The sequence below is a fragment of the Crocodylus siamensis genome, chromosome 2, assembly GCF_052110815.1.
Source record: "Crocodylus siamensis isolate JL-2025a chromosome 2, ASM5211081v1, whole genome shotgun sequence".
Classification (NCBI taxonomy): Eukaryota; Metazoa; Chordata; order Crocodylia; family Crocodylidae; genus Crocodylus; species Crocodylus siamensis.
The window spans coordinates 126,371,431-126,388,047 of record NC_143396.1 but is presented as its reverse complement, the minus strand read 5'-3'; the positions used below and the strand labels follow the sequence as shown (position 1 = coordinate 126,388,047).

Sequence of the window (16,617 nt, the reverse complement as noted above, 5' to 3'; positions counted from 1 at the left end):
CTTTATTACAAGAAAGCCCAGCTACGGTATTTCAGCTGGGATTTTCAAAGCTGGTAAAGACAGTTAGGCACCCAAATCCTACTGCCATTCAGTAGGAGATGGGTGTGCAACTTCTTTAAGCTCCTTGGAAAAACCCAACTTTTGGTCTCACAAGAAAAATGATATGTGGGGAGAAAATGTAAGCATGCTATTTTCTTCCTATTTCCTGTTGGGTTGCACGTAAACTGAAATGCTGAATAATAATGACTCCAACCCACAGTGTTTTTTTGGTTTGGCAGGGAGGGGAGGAGTCTTGTTTTTTTGTTTTGGTTCTCAATGATGTGAAGAGAAACTCTATCCTGGGCCTCAATTGTTATTGCCATGCTGCTCTGCACAACAGATGATAAGGAAAAAAACGACTGGACTAACAGAAGGCGGGAGTCATTATTCCTGTTACAACTCATTTAGGTTTATAAGCAGCTGAAAAAAACGTCAAAGGGAAAATTAACATGCTTATAGTCCTTCCCCCTGCCAGCCCACACACAACACCATTTTTTCCTTAAAGAGCTAAATCATCCAGTTTGGTTTCCTTGTAAGAGGCATTAAGCTGGGAGACAAGCAGGGGGGAGCATTTCATCCTTTTTCCTGAGGGAATTTTTGTTCTTTCATACTAATATAATGGTGCCCAGCTACAAGAAAAATGAGCAGCCGGGAGATACATTTAATAAATAATGCACATAAACACACAAGGTAGTTTCTGAGCAAAGTAAAGTAGGAACTGGCCTTTTTAGCTCATGACTAATGTTGTGGAATAATAAAACTCCTTCTGAGATGCTGTTGTCTGGCCTGACACACTTTGTTTTTCCCTTTAACAGGGGAAGTGTTCTTGCAGATTAAAGGCCCACTAGAAGACACATATAAAATATATTGCTATCACCACGACGAGGCACACACCATGCTGGAATCCTATGAAAAGGATGAAGAACTGAAGCAGCATTTAAGACACTGTGTACAGTCCTTAAAGTAAGATCTTTTCAAATGATGATTTCCGTCCATAGTCAGCTGCCTGGCAGGGAACATTTTAAATGGATGGAGATGAAAGGTCCCCTGTAAATCCAGAGGTTTATGAGGCTTGCTGGGAGCTCTGGCTTATGCGGCTTTCATGAAAAGATGACAAGCCAGAGGCCATGATTAGATTTCGTTCTCTCGAAGATGGCCAAAAATAGCACAAGGAAGGTTTCTTTTCCCTGAGCTTCAGTGCCCCACACCGGCAGAAAATTGCAGCATCATAAAGTCAGACATGGATAAGATCCTGCCCAGCCCCCACCACACTCTGCCCCTATTTACAGCAATTCTGTCAAATGGGAATGTGCCATAAACTGGAATTAAAATATCATACCACATAACCATTTGTTTTCTCTGACAGCCTATTGGTTTTCCTATATCCTTAGAGCTTTTTCAGACTGTGGGGATTTGAACTGACTGCAGTATTGGATAGGCTGCATTGTAGATTTTAGAAATCACATGCTAGGGTGGTTTGGATGGCAGCGAGTTTGCTCAGCTCCACCTCTTCCATATCCAGCAGTTCTGAGATGTCCCATTCAGGTTTGAGGAGGAAGGGGGATAACAGCTCCTATCTCTGAAATGAATCTGTGTTAGCTGTTGGGACAGAACACCACTATCCCAGTCTCCAAATTCCAAACAGAGCACGCCAATAGAAATTTACTTTCTTTGAGTAGGCATTGCTGGAGACATCTGTGGGAGGTACTTCAAAGTCTCTAACTAATGGATTGCCTATTAAGGGAAAAGTTGTACTAAGCAGGTTGATAAGCCTTCGGCCTTACCGTCTGACTTTGCTCCCTTTAAATACAAAACCATAGTCCTTGCACCAAACAGACAAATAAAGCAGTAACTGGAAGTCTTTAACCCTTCTCCAGGCAATGGGAGGGGCCTTTTAGCCCTGGCCCAATACAATAGCACAGCCCCAGTCTGGTAGTAGACTTACTTGGGTTCCAGTTACCTCCTGCCTGCAAACTACTCCTTCACCCAGGCGGCTCCTGCTGCCCTCTCTGGAGTTTTTTAGCTACTAACAGAATACTCCCTCATTATCTAAATGCCCACAGCTGGGCCTGTTCAACAGGGCTGCCTGCCAGACCACCCTGTTGCAGATGCCCTTACCTGAAAACTGAAAGAAACAGATTTCCAAATAAACTCAGGGTTGAAAGCTAAAGGAAGGTCAGGCATGCCCCTAAGGCCATCTTACTATATTCTTTCCCAGATAATCAGTGGAAGCTGTTACCGTCACTAACCTATCTTTATTGCTGAGGCCAGGGGAGGTGGAAGAAAATATGGATGAAAGGTAGAGTCCATGTGTACACAGACATGCAAGATTGTATGTTGCCTCTTGAATCCTAGTTGATATAACCGGCATGGGTGACTGGTGCTGCCTTAGTCGGGAGGGGCACGTGTCCCCCCCCAGCAACCCAGGGGCAGGTCCCCCCATAGCCAATCTCACTGACTGGGGTGGGGGGGTCCCCCACAGCAGGCTGATCACGAGACGGCCAATCGCTGCGGCCGCTTCTAGAAGTGGCTGGCCACTTCTAGGAACACAATGGTGCTCCACTCCGTGGTCTGGGCTGGCGGGGGGGGGGGGCACTGGCACTCCCACCTGCTCCCCCTGCCCATCGCCTAAATGGCGAGTACAGCTGGTCAGGGGGTGCATCAGTGCTCTCAGGAGGTGCACATGCACTCCCACACATCCCCTACATGTAACCACTGATAACCAGTAAGAAAATTCCTGTTCTGTGATATCACAGCTGAGAAATGTGAGCCATTCAAAGCTTTGCTAAATTTTTCATAGCGGCAAGTGACTCTAACTTATGGCACAATGGGTGCACCAACATGGGCTATTAAGGTGAATCAATAAACAGTGCTTATTGTGTTAGAGTTTATAGCTCCCTGGTGCCATGTTTACACATGCTCCTGGGACCGCAGCAAGTTGATGAAAGCCCGGATCACAGCACATTCATGAAGGCCCAGGGAGGTCAGTCCACCACCCCAGGGATGCTCCAACCCAGCTCAATATGCTGGGAAGGGCTGGCAGGGGCATGAGGGTGCTCCAGTGCAGGACTAGCTGGCAAGCAGTCCCTGCATCAAAGCATCCTTGTGCTCCAGTCAGCCATATAAACATCTACATGTGTAGTACTGTGGAATAAAAAACTCGGCAGCAGGATTGTACTTGTAAATGTAAGTACTTACAAGTACTACCCATAGGTAATTAGTTTCCTGCAGCCTAATAGGGCCACATGTGTACATGTGATATGTTTACTGCAGAGCTAATTAGTCTACTCTGAAGTAAACATTTTGTGTAGATGCATCCAGTGAAGCCTTTCGTCATGCTGTTATTTTGTGGTTAACCTTTAAACTTTTTTAGGGAAATCAAGAAAATAGCCACTGCATACATTGCATTTTGTTTGGGGTTTTTTTATCAGTCCATAGAGGTGGCAGGCAGAACATATGTCCACTTCAGCAAGTGCCAGAAATGTTAGTAAAAATGGGCTGAACATACACAACCAAAATGTATAGCCAAACTCAGCTGACCTGTCGTTACCTTAAAGCACAGGCCCAAAAGGCAAGCAGAGTTCCTCCCATCTAAGATACAGACCCACCCTAGGATATAATGCATCAGGGTGCCCACAACAGTTATTGTTCAGAAATGTTACTTCTTTAAAAAAAACTTGGTTGGCAAAGTCTTACCAAATAAAACAAGACTGAAACTGGGTCCCAGTTACTGAAGGGGCTGTCCATACTTAACTAAGCTTTATGTTAACCCAGTTCCATATCAGGACTCTTATGTGAGCTGCACATCTGTGCAAATCTGATCATATTTCATTACCCTTGACCTGTCTCTCATTCCTCCAGCTGACTGGAGTTTCAACATGCCAGAAATTCCAGGGAACATAGAGACAACTGTCTCAGAGACATCAGCCACAGTTAATCCTTTAGAATCCTAGGGCATTTATACACATGCTCTGGGAGTGGTGGTGGGGAGGGATGAATGCTTTAATCAGAGCAACTCCAAGAGCCACTTTAATTAAAGTGCCTGGAGCATCTTATGCATCTTGTGTATCAGTGACTCTGTGCTGAAAAATGACAGCAGGGGTGCTTTAATTAAAGTGTTTTTGACAAGCTTTTGATAAAGCGCATCCACTGCCATTTTTAAGCATGGAGCCGCTGATATACTTGACGCTCTGGGCACTTAGGGCTACTCTAATTAAAGCACACCCCCAACTCCCAGAGCACGTGCATAAATGACCTAAGATTCAAAAGGATTAAGTATTGCTGATGTAATTACAGCACATCAGAGCAGCCTCACTGCTCATGTATAGGCGCCTCTATATTCCAACAATGGCTATACTTGTAGGTGATACTGTATACTAGTTTAGCCAAGGGAATTATTTTGGCATAAATTAAATGATGTTGGAAATGATCTGCTTTATTTGTAGACTGAAGATGCTTGGTCACTTAAGAGGCAGATGTATACACAGTGCTAGCATTACAGAGCTGTAGTGGGAGCACCACTGCCCTGACGCTGTTAGCCAACAGTGGGTGATAGGGCTTGTGGGTGCGCTGGCAGAAAAAAAGCGGATGATAGTGCTAGTGGGGAATTGCCTGGCATTTGACAACAGAGAAATCAGGTATGGAAGGATGCTAAATTTCTAATTCCAGTGTTCTTGTAAACATATCACATTGTCCAACAGTCAAATTCTATCTCTAAGTTTAATCATATCTTTATTCAAATATTCTTTGTCAATGTACACATGGGTATGTTTGTTTCCAACCCACCAGCACAGCCTGCTTGTTTCTTGCTGTATGAAATTCATAAATGAAGTGTAAGTGTTGACACTGGGCAGGCACATCTTTGCAATGCCACTGCCACTACCACCACTGCCAACTCTAGTGCTGCCATGCAGCCCCATGCCCCACTGTCAGTGCAGAAATAGCTCTGCTGCTGTCCCACTGCTGCCAGGCCCTGGCTCCAGCAGGGCTGCAGCCGTTCTGTCATTGCCATAAAAATCTCAGGGGGTATGTGTCCCCTGTTTCCCTCCATGCATCACCTATGATAAAGTAACAAGTATTTGACTTTGGAAAACCTTAACATGACATGTAACTTATAAAAAGAATTTTTCAGTGAGTAAACCTCTTAACCAGGGGCGGGCAAAATGTGGCCCGCCAAGCCAATCTATCCAGACCACAGGGCCCCTAAAAAATGTAGAAAATTAATATTTATCTGCCCCTGGATCCCTGTCATGCAGCCCTCGATGGCTTGCCAAAACTCAGTAAGTGGCCCTCTGCCCAAAATAATTGCCCATCCCTGTTTTAACTGATCCTGTATTTAAAAAAGACTGAACCGTACCAGTGTTTCATTTTTAAAAAAATGTTACTGGTATTTCTATTTAAATAGAATAGAGGGGATGTATATGCAACCCAACTATTTTCATTTTCTTTTATTGATGAGTTATTTTGTAGTTAGGACTTATCATTAATTACTACTAGCACAGTGTCCTGAACTCACTCATGTAAAACTATATATGCAAAGGTTGGGCCTTATAACCAAAGTCTGGTTCATTAGAGTCCTTTCCCATTAAGAGCTGTCTTTTCCAGAAGATTAAGGGTTTTATTCGCTGGTACCCTCTGGCTACTTTGTGCAATTTCAGGACACAGAGCAGCCATAAAACTAGCTTAACTGGCCAGTTACAGCTGCATTGCTTCAGTGAAGCATATCAGTGAACCTGACCATGGTCAGCATAATTTTTCTTATGAAGAAACTAATATTTGTTTTGTTTTCTCTTCTTGCAGAAAAATATACGAGAAACAGTAAGTATCATGCTATTTAGTAGATATTGTTGCTTTTTAGAAATAAAGTACTGTCTCTTTTTATTAAAAGACACAACTTATTTTCATATAGAAAAATGCTGAAAGCCATGTTTAGAACTATTCAGAACAAAGGCACTGTTTTAGCAACCCAGTCAATCCTGTGCAGTGACAAGAAATAGATTTCTTCCAGACATGGGCAATAAAGACTTCCAGTCTTAATTTTTCCAAATCTGTTCAGTTTTCTAATGACTATTGTGCCATCTTTGCAGCCTGTTTTTAAACTTCTGGTTTATGGAGCTGGTTAATGTGGTTCCCTGTTCTTTTGGAGCCTGCTATAATCACCTTCCTTCATAAAAGATATGCTCACAAACTCCTGCTGTTCTAATGAGTGCTTCTCAAAAAACAGTGCTGGCCTTTGAAATCCAAGACTAGACCAGGAAAGATTTGAAGACTAGAGATTTAAACTCTGGACACACAGCCCTTCTAGACTCTCTTAAAATAGCACTCATCAGGCCTTTGTGAACCTTCTTGACTCATATCAGATTCTCAGATGAAATTGTTTCCAAGATTATGACTGTTTCTTCTCCCATAAGTAAAGCAATAAAGGAGGGCATATTTCTAGACTATAGGTTTTAAAGATGCACAGGGCCATCATTGGTTCGGAAGATACTCATGAAGAGGGTTGTAAGGAAGATATAAATGAACCAATACATTTAAATTTACAATTCTAGACAACAATATTAACATATAGAAGAAGGATAGTTATAAAGATGGATAAATTCTTAAAGTACCTAAAAGAGTGGGCAAAAACTTGAAAGAGAAGAAATACTAAATTAAAGTGTCATTTAAGAAAACAAACCCCAGACATATGACTGTGTGCGCGCTTGGATGTCACATGGTCAGCCCTGCCAGTAAGGTCGGGCAGGATTCCCAAAAATTGATGCTAGCTTCAAAATGATGAAACTTAAATACATAAACTTTGGGCAGGCTGAGCAATTGACTGTTGTATTTTTTATCTTTATAGTGCATATTTTCAAGATTTTTTTCTACAAATAAAAATGTTCTCTTTCTAACTGAAATTCTCACATATGCTTATGACTCCAGGAGCTGGGAGTTAAGGATATGCCTACACTGTGTCTTTGGTGCATTCTGGGAGGAACATGACCACACATACTTTGCCTACCCACTTACATGTATAAAATTCAGAAGTACAGCATTAAAGCTGTTCCTGGGCTGTTTCCCATGGCTCCTCTCAAGCACACTGGAGACAGAAGTGAACAGCAGCCCCAGAGTGGTTTCTCCATCACATTTCCAGTTTGGCTTATACAAGTGGGAGCTGGTAGGCAAAACATGGCCAAGCACGTTTCCTGCTAAGAGTGATGGGGACTGGGTATATAGATGTACCTTGGGAGAACCCTGAAATATCAGGAGCATATTGATTAAAAACACCTGACATGGCAACATTGTTTGTGTATATATGAACAGTGTTAACAAATGCACTGACTTGCACTGCCCTATCTGAAATTAGCACACATTTTTCTCCTTCAAAATACTAGATTGTGAATCTCTAGCTGCATTTAAAGGATATATAAGCAAGGCCATCCCTGGGGGGGATAAGCGAATCAGGGAGACTGACCCGGGCCCCACGGATCCAGGTGGAGTGGCCACAGTTCCTTCTGCAGGGCTACTGAGTACTGGTGACTCTGCACTGCCACCAGCTTTGGCTCTGCGGTGCCACCAGCTTTGCATCTGGCTGCTCGCCCTGCCCTCCCCGCTGCCACCTCTGCTGGCTTCTTTGCGTCTGGGCCCCACACAGGCTGATTTGCCCCAGGCCTTGCACCCTGTTATGATCGTCTCTGATAAGCAGTTACCTCCTATGGGCCCTGCTACATGTTCAAATTAAAGCTGGTTAGAAATATAGAACTGTTTCACATTTTCAAGCACCAGCTTTATAGCTGGTTGGATCAGTAGTCATTTTCATGGTGTGATAATTACTTTGCACATGTAGCTGATCCAAGTCTATTGCATGATTAACCAGTTAATTGTGTAATAATTATTTTGCCCTTGTGGCTAGTTTTACTTTGCATGTGTGGCTGGTCTAAATTTATTGTGCGATTAATGGGTTAATTGCGTAATATTGGTAATGTGTAGCAGGAGCTTCAAGAGTACAAAGGAACGTTGCTCCTTGAATGGTGGAGAGCTCTGGGAATACCTTCTCTTGGGGTGTTCTCACTTTTCTTAGATTTGTGCCTAAAACATCCTCGACCCCTTAGCTTGCAGCAAATGGCCACTAAGATGAAAAGATTAAGTCAGTAGGATCTTTTGCCTCTTCATCCTTGACTGCCCTTCATAACTGGTTTAACCTGAATGAAAAAGTACAACGATGTTTATCTAAAAGCATATTTGGTAGTACTGGAACTTTCAGATTACAGAATGCTTAACCTTCTAGTCTAACAAGGAAATGCCTGCTTAAAGATCAAATAGTATCTGTTGAATGGGTTACCCCCAAGTACCAAGAAAATAGGGCCAAGTTTTCTGGACACTTTGGCAGGTCTGAGTGAGAACAGAATGTGATTCATAAAGAATCATTTGTCCTATATATATAGTGAAAAGGTGAATTTGCACACTAAAAATAATAATGTCAACATAATTTTATGACACATATACACAGTAACAAAACTATCAATTTTAAAGTGACATTGAATCCACAAGGAAACTATCTATGAAATAAAGAATGAGACCCAGACTAAAGATTCAATTGCCTATCTTTTCATGGTTTACCAACTAACTATTTAGACGTAGGGGTTTTTCTGGTGTTTGACTTTATTGCATTGCATCCAGGGTAGAGTGCGTGCAGTGAAACCCGCTACAGTTAAGCCAGCTGTGTTTACTTGACTGCAAAGCTACAGTAATGATTTGCAATGAGATTAGTGCAGCTACTTATGGCACTAAAATACTTGGTAAATTCATGATAAGACTGGGTGGCTGAAGTAGCATTACAAATGAATTATCAACTTAATTTTCTGCACAATAGATGTCACAAGTCGTTACACATCTGTTTAAGTTGTGTGGCAAGGCCGTGCTCTGATTGGCTACAGAGTATTCTAAAGGGGTATATTAGAAACAGTACTAATCTATGGAGGGTGGTTATCATCAGATAATCTCACAGGGTAGAATAAGATGAGTTAAACTTTGTGGCATTTCGTGCCCCAGGGAGTCATTATCTCATAACAAACTTCCTATCTTTCAAACCATATTGCTAGACTGTGTCATGCAGATATGTGAACAGAGGGCTGTTTATCACTCGGGCAGCTGTCCAAAGAGCAGCCATATAAAGAGAAGACACTTGAAGATTTTTTCCATTCATGAGACAGCTTTTAAAGATTTGCATTCATGGGGCTTTTCAGGGAAAACAATAACAATTTAAGATTTTCTTTATTACTGCTGCCAGACATCAGAGGAAAGAAAAACATTTCTCTATATATAGGATATGTGGGGAGCGTGGGGGCAGAAGAACAGAAACAATGAGAAGGCTCAAGGACACTCAAAAGCTTTAAAAGGATTTATTGTTAAAACTTCTTTTTGGCATGCTGGACACTTTACAGTTAGTGCTTGCACATGAGCGATGGCTTAAATATGCAGATACCTCTTCTGCAAAGCATCTGAATCATTAATTAGTCAGCCATAAGAAGTGTTGCAGCAATTTTATAGGAGGATGCAAAGATCTTTCTGCACATTTTTGTATGGAGTTTCCTTGTTTTCACACTTTCCCTCTGTTTTCCATTCTCTCATTCTCTTGTCCTGTTCAAACATTCTGGTTCACCTAGCATATAACCTCACACATCTAACTTCAGGAATCATTATTCTTCCTTCCATAAGCTCCTTTTTAAGGATGTAGTAAACATACAGCCTTGTGTTTCTATTATGAAGAGCTGGCTTACTCTTACCATTCTCCTTCACCTTATTAATCATAGCTTGCTCCTTGCTTGAAAATGCAAACCTACAAGATGGATGAGGTATTTCATGGAAATCCTTCCCCAGCACTTTGTACCTTGGTTGTAGTAGAGTTACCCATTTTGTCCAGGATTTTTTTCTGAGAACACTCTTATGAGCAAAGAGGCCCTTCTACCCAAAGACAGGTAAAAAGAAACAAAATAATTCCTTAAGAAGACCTTCAAAAAGAGATGGGGTCATGGTTTTAGAATGTTTGTCACTTGATGGAGGTAACATGTGGGAAAGGAAAGAGCATGATAGGAGAAACTACAAACTGGTCAGGGGGGATCAGCAGGTATTGGGGGAGTCCCTGTTCCCCCGTGCGCTGCCAGGAGTGACCAGGAATAATGGTCACAAGCTGGCGGAGGGTAAGTTTAGATTAGATATTAGGAGGCGCTACTTCACAGTCAGGGCGGCTAGGGCCTGGAACCAGCTTCCAGGGGAAGTGGTGCAGGCTCCTAGCCTGGGGATTTTTAAAAGGAAGTTAGATGAGCACCTTGCCGGGGTCATCTGACCCCGGTGCTCTTTCCTGCCAAGGCAGGGGGTCGGACTAGATGATCTACCTAGGTCCCTTCCGACTCTAGCTACTATGAAACTATGAAACTATAAGAAAGTCAAGAGATCTAGATAATCTGGATTAGAGGTGTAACTAGCATTTTTGGTGCCCTGCATGGGAGAATGAAAGGGAGTTGGAGGGTGTCAAGCCCCAGGGAGCAGGGAGAGGGATGTGGTTCTGAGCTCTTGATGCCATGGTGTGGACACCCACACCTTAGCTGTTGAATAGGGCTTGCCCTGTCCTATTAAGATTGAGGTAAATTTCATCATTATGGAAGTCTGCCCAGATTAAATTTTGAATCCCTTTGAAATTCACCTTTTACTAACTGTAGTCCAATCCAAAAAACTACCACCAAAATGTGATGATTAAGACGATATCAAATGACTGTGGTCATAATGGCAAGTTCAGAGGAGCTATGAAAAGTGGTATAAGGTATACACCGATAAGTGAATACAAGACTCTGCTTTGATGTACCTATGTACCTTTGATATTAAGGCACCAGAATGAGGAGTCTACAAAGTCTGAACTGGTTACAGGAAGCCAGACATCCTGTTGAATGCATCTCATCTTTGACTTAAATGGGGATTGCATCTCTGTCACTCAGTCTAAAACTGGGCCATAATTTCAGTATTTTCAGTAGTTAAAACCTCAACTGCAAAATGTAAGCAGTATCAGCTTTGTTGACCAGATAGGAAAAATACATTATGTTTCTTCAATACATTGTACCATACAGGAAAAATCTGTTTGTTTAATTATAGAGGAAAACCAAATTTGATGGACATGGGATCCCTGATGATCAAACCTATACAGCGTGTGATGAAATATCCCTTGTTACTCTGTGAGCTCTTGAATTCAACTCCTGCTTCCCACCCAGACCACAAGGCACTCCAAGGTGCCCTTGCTGCTGTGAAAGACATTAATGTGAACATCAATGAACTAAAAAGGAGGAAAGATTTAGGTAGGAAAGAATGTACATTACTCTCCCCTATAAGTGGGTTCATAGACTGGCTTGTTATGGGTGGTGGGGTTCAACTCATCTGATGTTATCAAAGATGCTGTTTTCTGGCTCTAGTTGAGCTATAAAACAGACTGGGTTATGAGAAGGTGTAACTGATATAAGAACTGCATTGTGGTTTCAAGTTTAAAACCAAACACCTAGACTATATCACAAAGATTTCATTTCTAAAAGTTTAAAAATGATTATAGCTTGTTAACATAGCAGCATTAGTGATGCAATTCTAAATATTACTAATAATTAGCACATAATAATAAAGCTATTTCTTACAGACCCGCTGTGTTGAAGTCTTAACTTTCCTACCTTTTTCCCATGTTAACAATGATACTAATGAAGTGTTCATCGTCTCAATCATTTTCATACCATATTACAGAAAGTGACATCATCAAAGTATATGGTTACAAATGGTTTCATATTAGAAAACAGGATGTGTAAGAGCCTGGTAAATACAGATTATTAGTGCTGTGAAATTTTCTATCTGCAGTGCTGAAGTATAAGAAGAATGATGAAGAAGAATCTCTTAAAGAGAAGTTTTCAAGGCTGAATATTCACTCCATCAGCAAGAAATCCAAAAGGGTTACTACCCATCTGAAACTTTTGACGAGAGGAGAAGGTCAGGTGTGTAGTCATATCTGTTTGAAAGCTTGTATTGATAGTTCAGTTCTGCTTTTCTACTGAATTTTTAATGACAATGTTTTGAAAATAGGTATCATGATATTACTTGTTTGGCATTTTTTAGTATCTTTTCCTATGTTCCACAGCAGAGAGAAAGAGGACTTTATGGCTATATACATAAACTGGTATAAGTGATCAGAAACTAGTTTAAGCCTGTAACAGAACAGATGCTCAGTGCACATAAACCAGTTTGAAAATGGCTGAAACTGGTTTGAGATAAACCTGGTTGAATGTAATGTCACATTTAACTGATTTGGGTCAAACCAGTTTATGTAATGTCTGTCTCAGATTCCTTCCTGGTTTAAGTTAAATCAGAGTCCCCCAGCTTCCTGGCATGCTCTCTGGGTTGGGTGGGGCTCTCTGCTGGCTCCTCCCTTCTGCTCCCTGGCTGCAGCTCTGGTAGATACTGCATGTACAGGGCATCTGTCTGGCTTCCTCCTGCTCCCTCCCTCCCCCTCACCACTCTGCTGAAGCATGGATTCCCCTCTCCCCTCTGCCTTACACAGACACCTCTCAGCATTAGCTAGCATACCACATTCTGGCGATGGTCCATACTGTGGCAGAGAGGACAAAGGCAGACAGCACAGTGTTGGCTTAGGGCTTTTAGGAGCTAATCAACAGGTAGCTGGTAATGTCCCTCCATTCCTTCCTTGGAAAAAGTTTTAAGAAGAGCTTGAACTAATGAGAGAAGCTTTTGTGTTTCTTAATGGGCTGATAAACACTGAGCTAGGGGTGATACACTGTGTTATCAACTCCCTGCTGGAGGAAGGGATACCCCTCACTAATCAGAGCGTCCTTCTGGGGCCTGACCACAAACCCCTTCAGCTCAGCACTTTGGAAGGGAAGGGAGGGCTGCTCTACTACCCCCCGGCTTCTAGCCTGAGCCACTGCGGGTGTGTGTCTGCATTTCTGGAATGAAAAGGGAATGTCTATCCACCTCCGATCAGTTCAAGCTTTGCAGGTTAGACTATGTAACCCCAGTGTAACTATGGGTAAGTGAGCAGGGCACCAGCAACATGTGCTGACTTAGAAGGGGTGCTGAAACGGCAGCGCCCTGGGAAGTCTCTTCCACTGCAACAGCAGCTGGGTTTAGGGATACTGCATCATTATAGCAGCTGCTGTAGAAAGTGACATGGCAGCAGTGGCCTGAGTCTTTGAGCCCCCTGGGGAGGTAATACTGGCCACCCTGACCATCTCTAGCACTTGCCCCTCTGCTCCCCAAGTATGCAAATAATTAAACCCCCTACTCTATTTTATCATTGTTGTAATTACATGATTGTTTATCAAGATAACATTTTCGAAAGCAAAGTCAGTTAGGCCCCCAAGTTTCACTTTCAAAGAGTCGCAAACGTTTAGAAGTCTAAATTTCTCCATGAAAACCAAGGGGAATTAGCCTACTAATTGAGCTAGGTGCTTTCGAAAATTGAACCCCAGTAACTTTTTCTAGCTGCTTATTTCCGGACATTTGCCTTATTAATGTGACCTGAAGGTTTGTGCCTTTTCTTTTTTCTTATTTCTGCCTCCTAATATACATATACAACACCCCCCCCCCATTTTTTTGTGTTTTTTTGATAATTACATTAGAAAATTGAGAATCTACTTTTTTTAATTGAAAACTCCGGCATACTGGAAGACTGACAAGATTATGACATCAGAAATAAGCATGTAGTAAAACCTGACTGAGAGGGGAAATTCTTGTTTTATTCATTCTGTTAAAATTTCCTGATTTCTGTTTGGTTTCATTCCGTTTTTTTAACTTAAAACACGTGAGAATCAGTTTGGCGATGAGATGCTTTTGTTAAAGACTCAGGATTCTATCCTCTTCAATTAGAGGCCAAGCAAGCTTATGATTCACTTTTTGTAGACCTGCAAAGACTCCTGCAACAAAACTAGTGAAGACCAGCTTCGATATTTTTTATCTTTCTAAGGTACAAAGCAAGTAGAAAAGAAAACCTTTTAAACACCTTTTCAGGGTTTCTTTATATACAAACCACTCCTTTTCTGAGCAGTGTGACTATAATATGTACAAATCCTGGCACCGCGCAGAAACCATAGCACCGCCTGCTCTATGGTTCTGCATCAGTAAAAGCTGCACATTCTCTATATTAATGGGCACTGGAAGAAGCAATGCTGTGGTATGAAAGACAGCTTTTGTTTTCACTATTTCCTTCGAAAATGTAAGTATATATATATAAAAGAATTATTGATAAATGTAGAAGCACCTACACTAAAGTAATGCCAGGCTATCTTGATGCTCTGCTAAAATCAAAATATCAGAATCACTATCATGCATATTTTAGTATCTTGGGATTTATTTGTTTTAAAATCTGATCATAGGAGGTAGATTTGGAAGAGTTCCTGAAGTACTTTGTTCACATTTTTATAGACATACATTTTGTTAACCAAATTATTGCTGTCCTAAAAATTGTGCAAATATCTATTTTAGGTGAGAGACCAAACTTTTAATAAGGAGGAAAAATTATTTAGATGTTTAGAAAAAACCGTGAAATTCTGTGTGAAGAATATTTCACTTTCTCTACAACATCTACAAGTGAGTATATCATGTCTTCACCCATAAGAATGCATGTACACACACAAAACCACATACACCCCCCACTTAATGCACATCTGGCAGTATTATCTAATATGAAATGAAAACAATCCTATGATAGACCCATGTACAACCTAATGTTACATTCCCACTGCATTTGGGGGATTAACAGCAAAAAGCCTATGAAACTGGGATTCTATATCACTCTGTTTATTACACAGGAAGTCTCACTAGTGGTTGTGTGGAAAGCAGGGGAGGGAAGAAAGTTGTCTTGGGACAATCATTATGTTGAAGCACACCATGACTCCACAAGGGTCACACCTTGCACTGTAGTTGAGTAGCAGTTGATTTCAATTAGTCCTCATTACACTGCCCAAATTACTCAGGTTGCAGCTATATGAGTTAGAAGGTCCTGAAAAATATACCGACGTAGATGATGTCTTCCTTTAGCTCCTGTGTGCTTCAGTGGATTTTTCTTGAAATAAAGCCTTTTCCATTGGATTTTTAGTATTGCCAACACATGGTTTTTGGCATTGTTCTTAAAGTCTGCGCTTCAAGAATGTGAAAAACGTGGCTCTTTCTTATATATGTAATATATATCTATAGCTATCTAGATATCGAGATAGATAGATAAAAAGTTGGCTTAGAAAGAGCTAAGGTTTTCACATTCCCAAAGTGTAGACTTTAAGAACATACCAAAAATCGTGAGAGTTGGCAACACTGGACTTTGTTCTTTTGTAATGACTGGACTATGTTCAGGAGCACCTTTATGATCATCACAGGGTTCCAGATAGCTACTGGTTTCTTCACTCTTTCATTCCCAATTTGTTCAGTGAGCTTTCTCTCCCTCTGGCCTGAATTGTCAACTTAGCAGAGGCCACAAGGGCCATTAAAAATAAAGGGCTGTACTAGCTGACCTTGACTGACATATGATATAGGGAAAGGCAGTTTTTAGTCTGTAGAAGCTTCACAAAGTTTCAGCCAACTTGGTAAACGTGCCATGACCCTTGAGTTTACCTGACAGGTGTTGCCTGCAGACTGTGTGGATTTTAATTCCTTGGGCAGCAGTGTTCATGATACCATATCCTGAGGGGATACTTCACTAAGGGTGAAATCCCCCTGTGCAGAGGCCCAGCCCCACTTAGGTCTCACTAAAGGGTACCACCAAAAAAGTGCATGGACCTTGCACTGGCTGGTTCCATAAAAACTAATTTAATGGCTTTTGACTTAATAAATCTCACCATTGGAGTTAGTATACCAATTGTCTGAGGTGAATGGTGGTAACCCTATTCTTTGAAAAATTTGGAATAAAACAAGGGAGAATATATACACAGAATATAAACACAGTCACGTTTTGATTCAGGGTGGAATAGGTGCCAGAGACAGAAAAATGCTATGAGTCTAGGAATATTGTGGCACTCTGAATTAATAAATACGTTGTGTTAAAATTAAAGCAAATGATCAATTTATTTTAATATTCTGACCTTATTCTTTTTTAGGACTCCATGCTTCTAGCTGCACAGAGTATAAGTGAACTTCAAGATATTTTACATGACAAAAGTGATGAAGAAAATGACTATTCAGAAAGGCTGAGTAACACCGGAAACCCTTATAAAAGCTTTGTGAGTTTAGGAAATATGATCATATCATGCAACTATCAGCATGTGTAAACTAAGTGTCATAGACTCAACATTTAAAAAAATAACTCTTTATGAGTCCATTGGAGTTATTATTTCAATTATTTTTCTGAATGAAATCATGTACAATTGCTAGGTTAACTTAATAACAATGCAGCTGCCCCAAAGGGCTGGAGAATGTTTCCCTTCAACCTAAATTTCTGATGAAAGGCTAAAGTTTCATACTGGCTTTGCCTCTGACATGCCTGAGCCCAGATAAAAATAAATTTTCTAGAATTGAAACAGGCCTCTGCTGAAACCAGGAGCATTGCAGCTCTCATGATTTTTATCTGGA

General features: G+C 41.2%; 1 protein-coding gene across 1 annotated transcript in view; it reads left to right on the top strand.

Annotated features, from left to right (window-relative positions):
- ARHGEF38 (Rho guanine nucleotide exchange factor 38) overlaps positions 1-16,617 on the top strand; it is a 52,086-nt gene that overhangs the window by 27,611 nt on the left and 7,858 nt on the right. The window contains exons 4-9 of the mRNA XM_090034744.1: positions 855-1,002; positions 5,839-5,856; positions 11,164-11,363; positions 11,905-12,038; positions 14,542-14,646; positions 16,146-16,268. Coding sequence (XP_089890870.1) covers positions 855-1,002; positions 5,839-5,856; positions 11,164-11,363; positions 11,905-12,038; positions 14,542-14,646; positions 16,146-16,268 — 728 coding nt within the window. The remainder of the gene's footprint in view (positions 1-854; positions 1,003-5,838; positions 5,857-11,163; positions 11,364-11,904; positions 12,039-14,541; positions 14,647-16,145; positions 16,269-16,617) is intronic.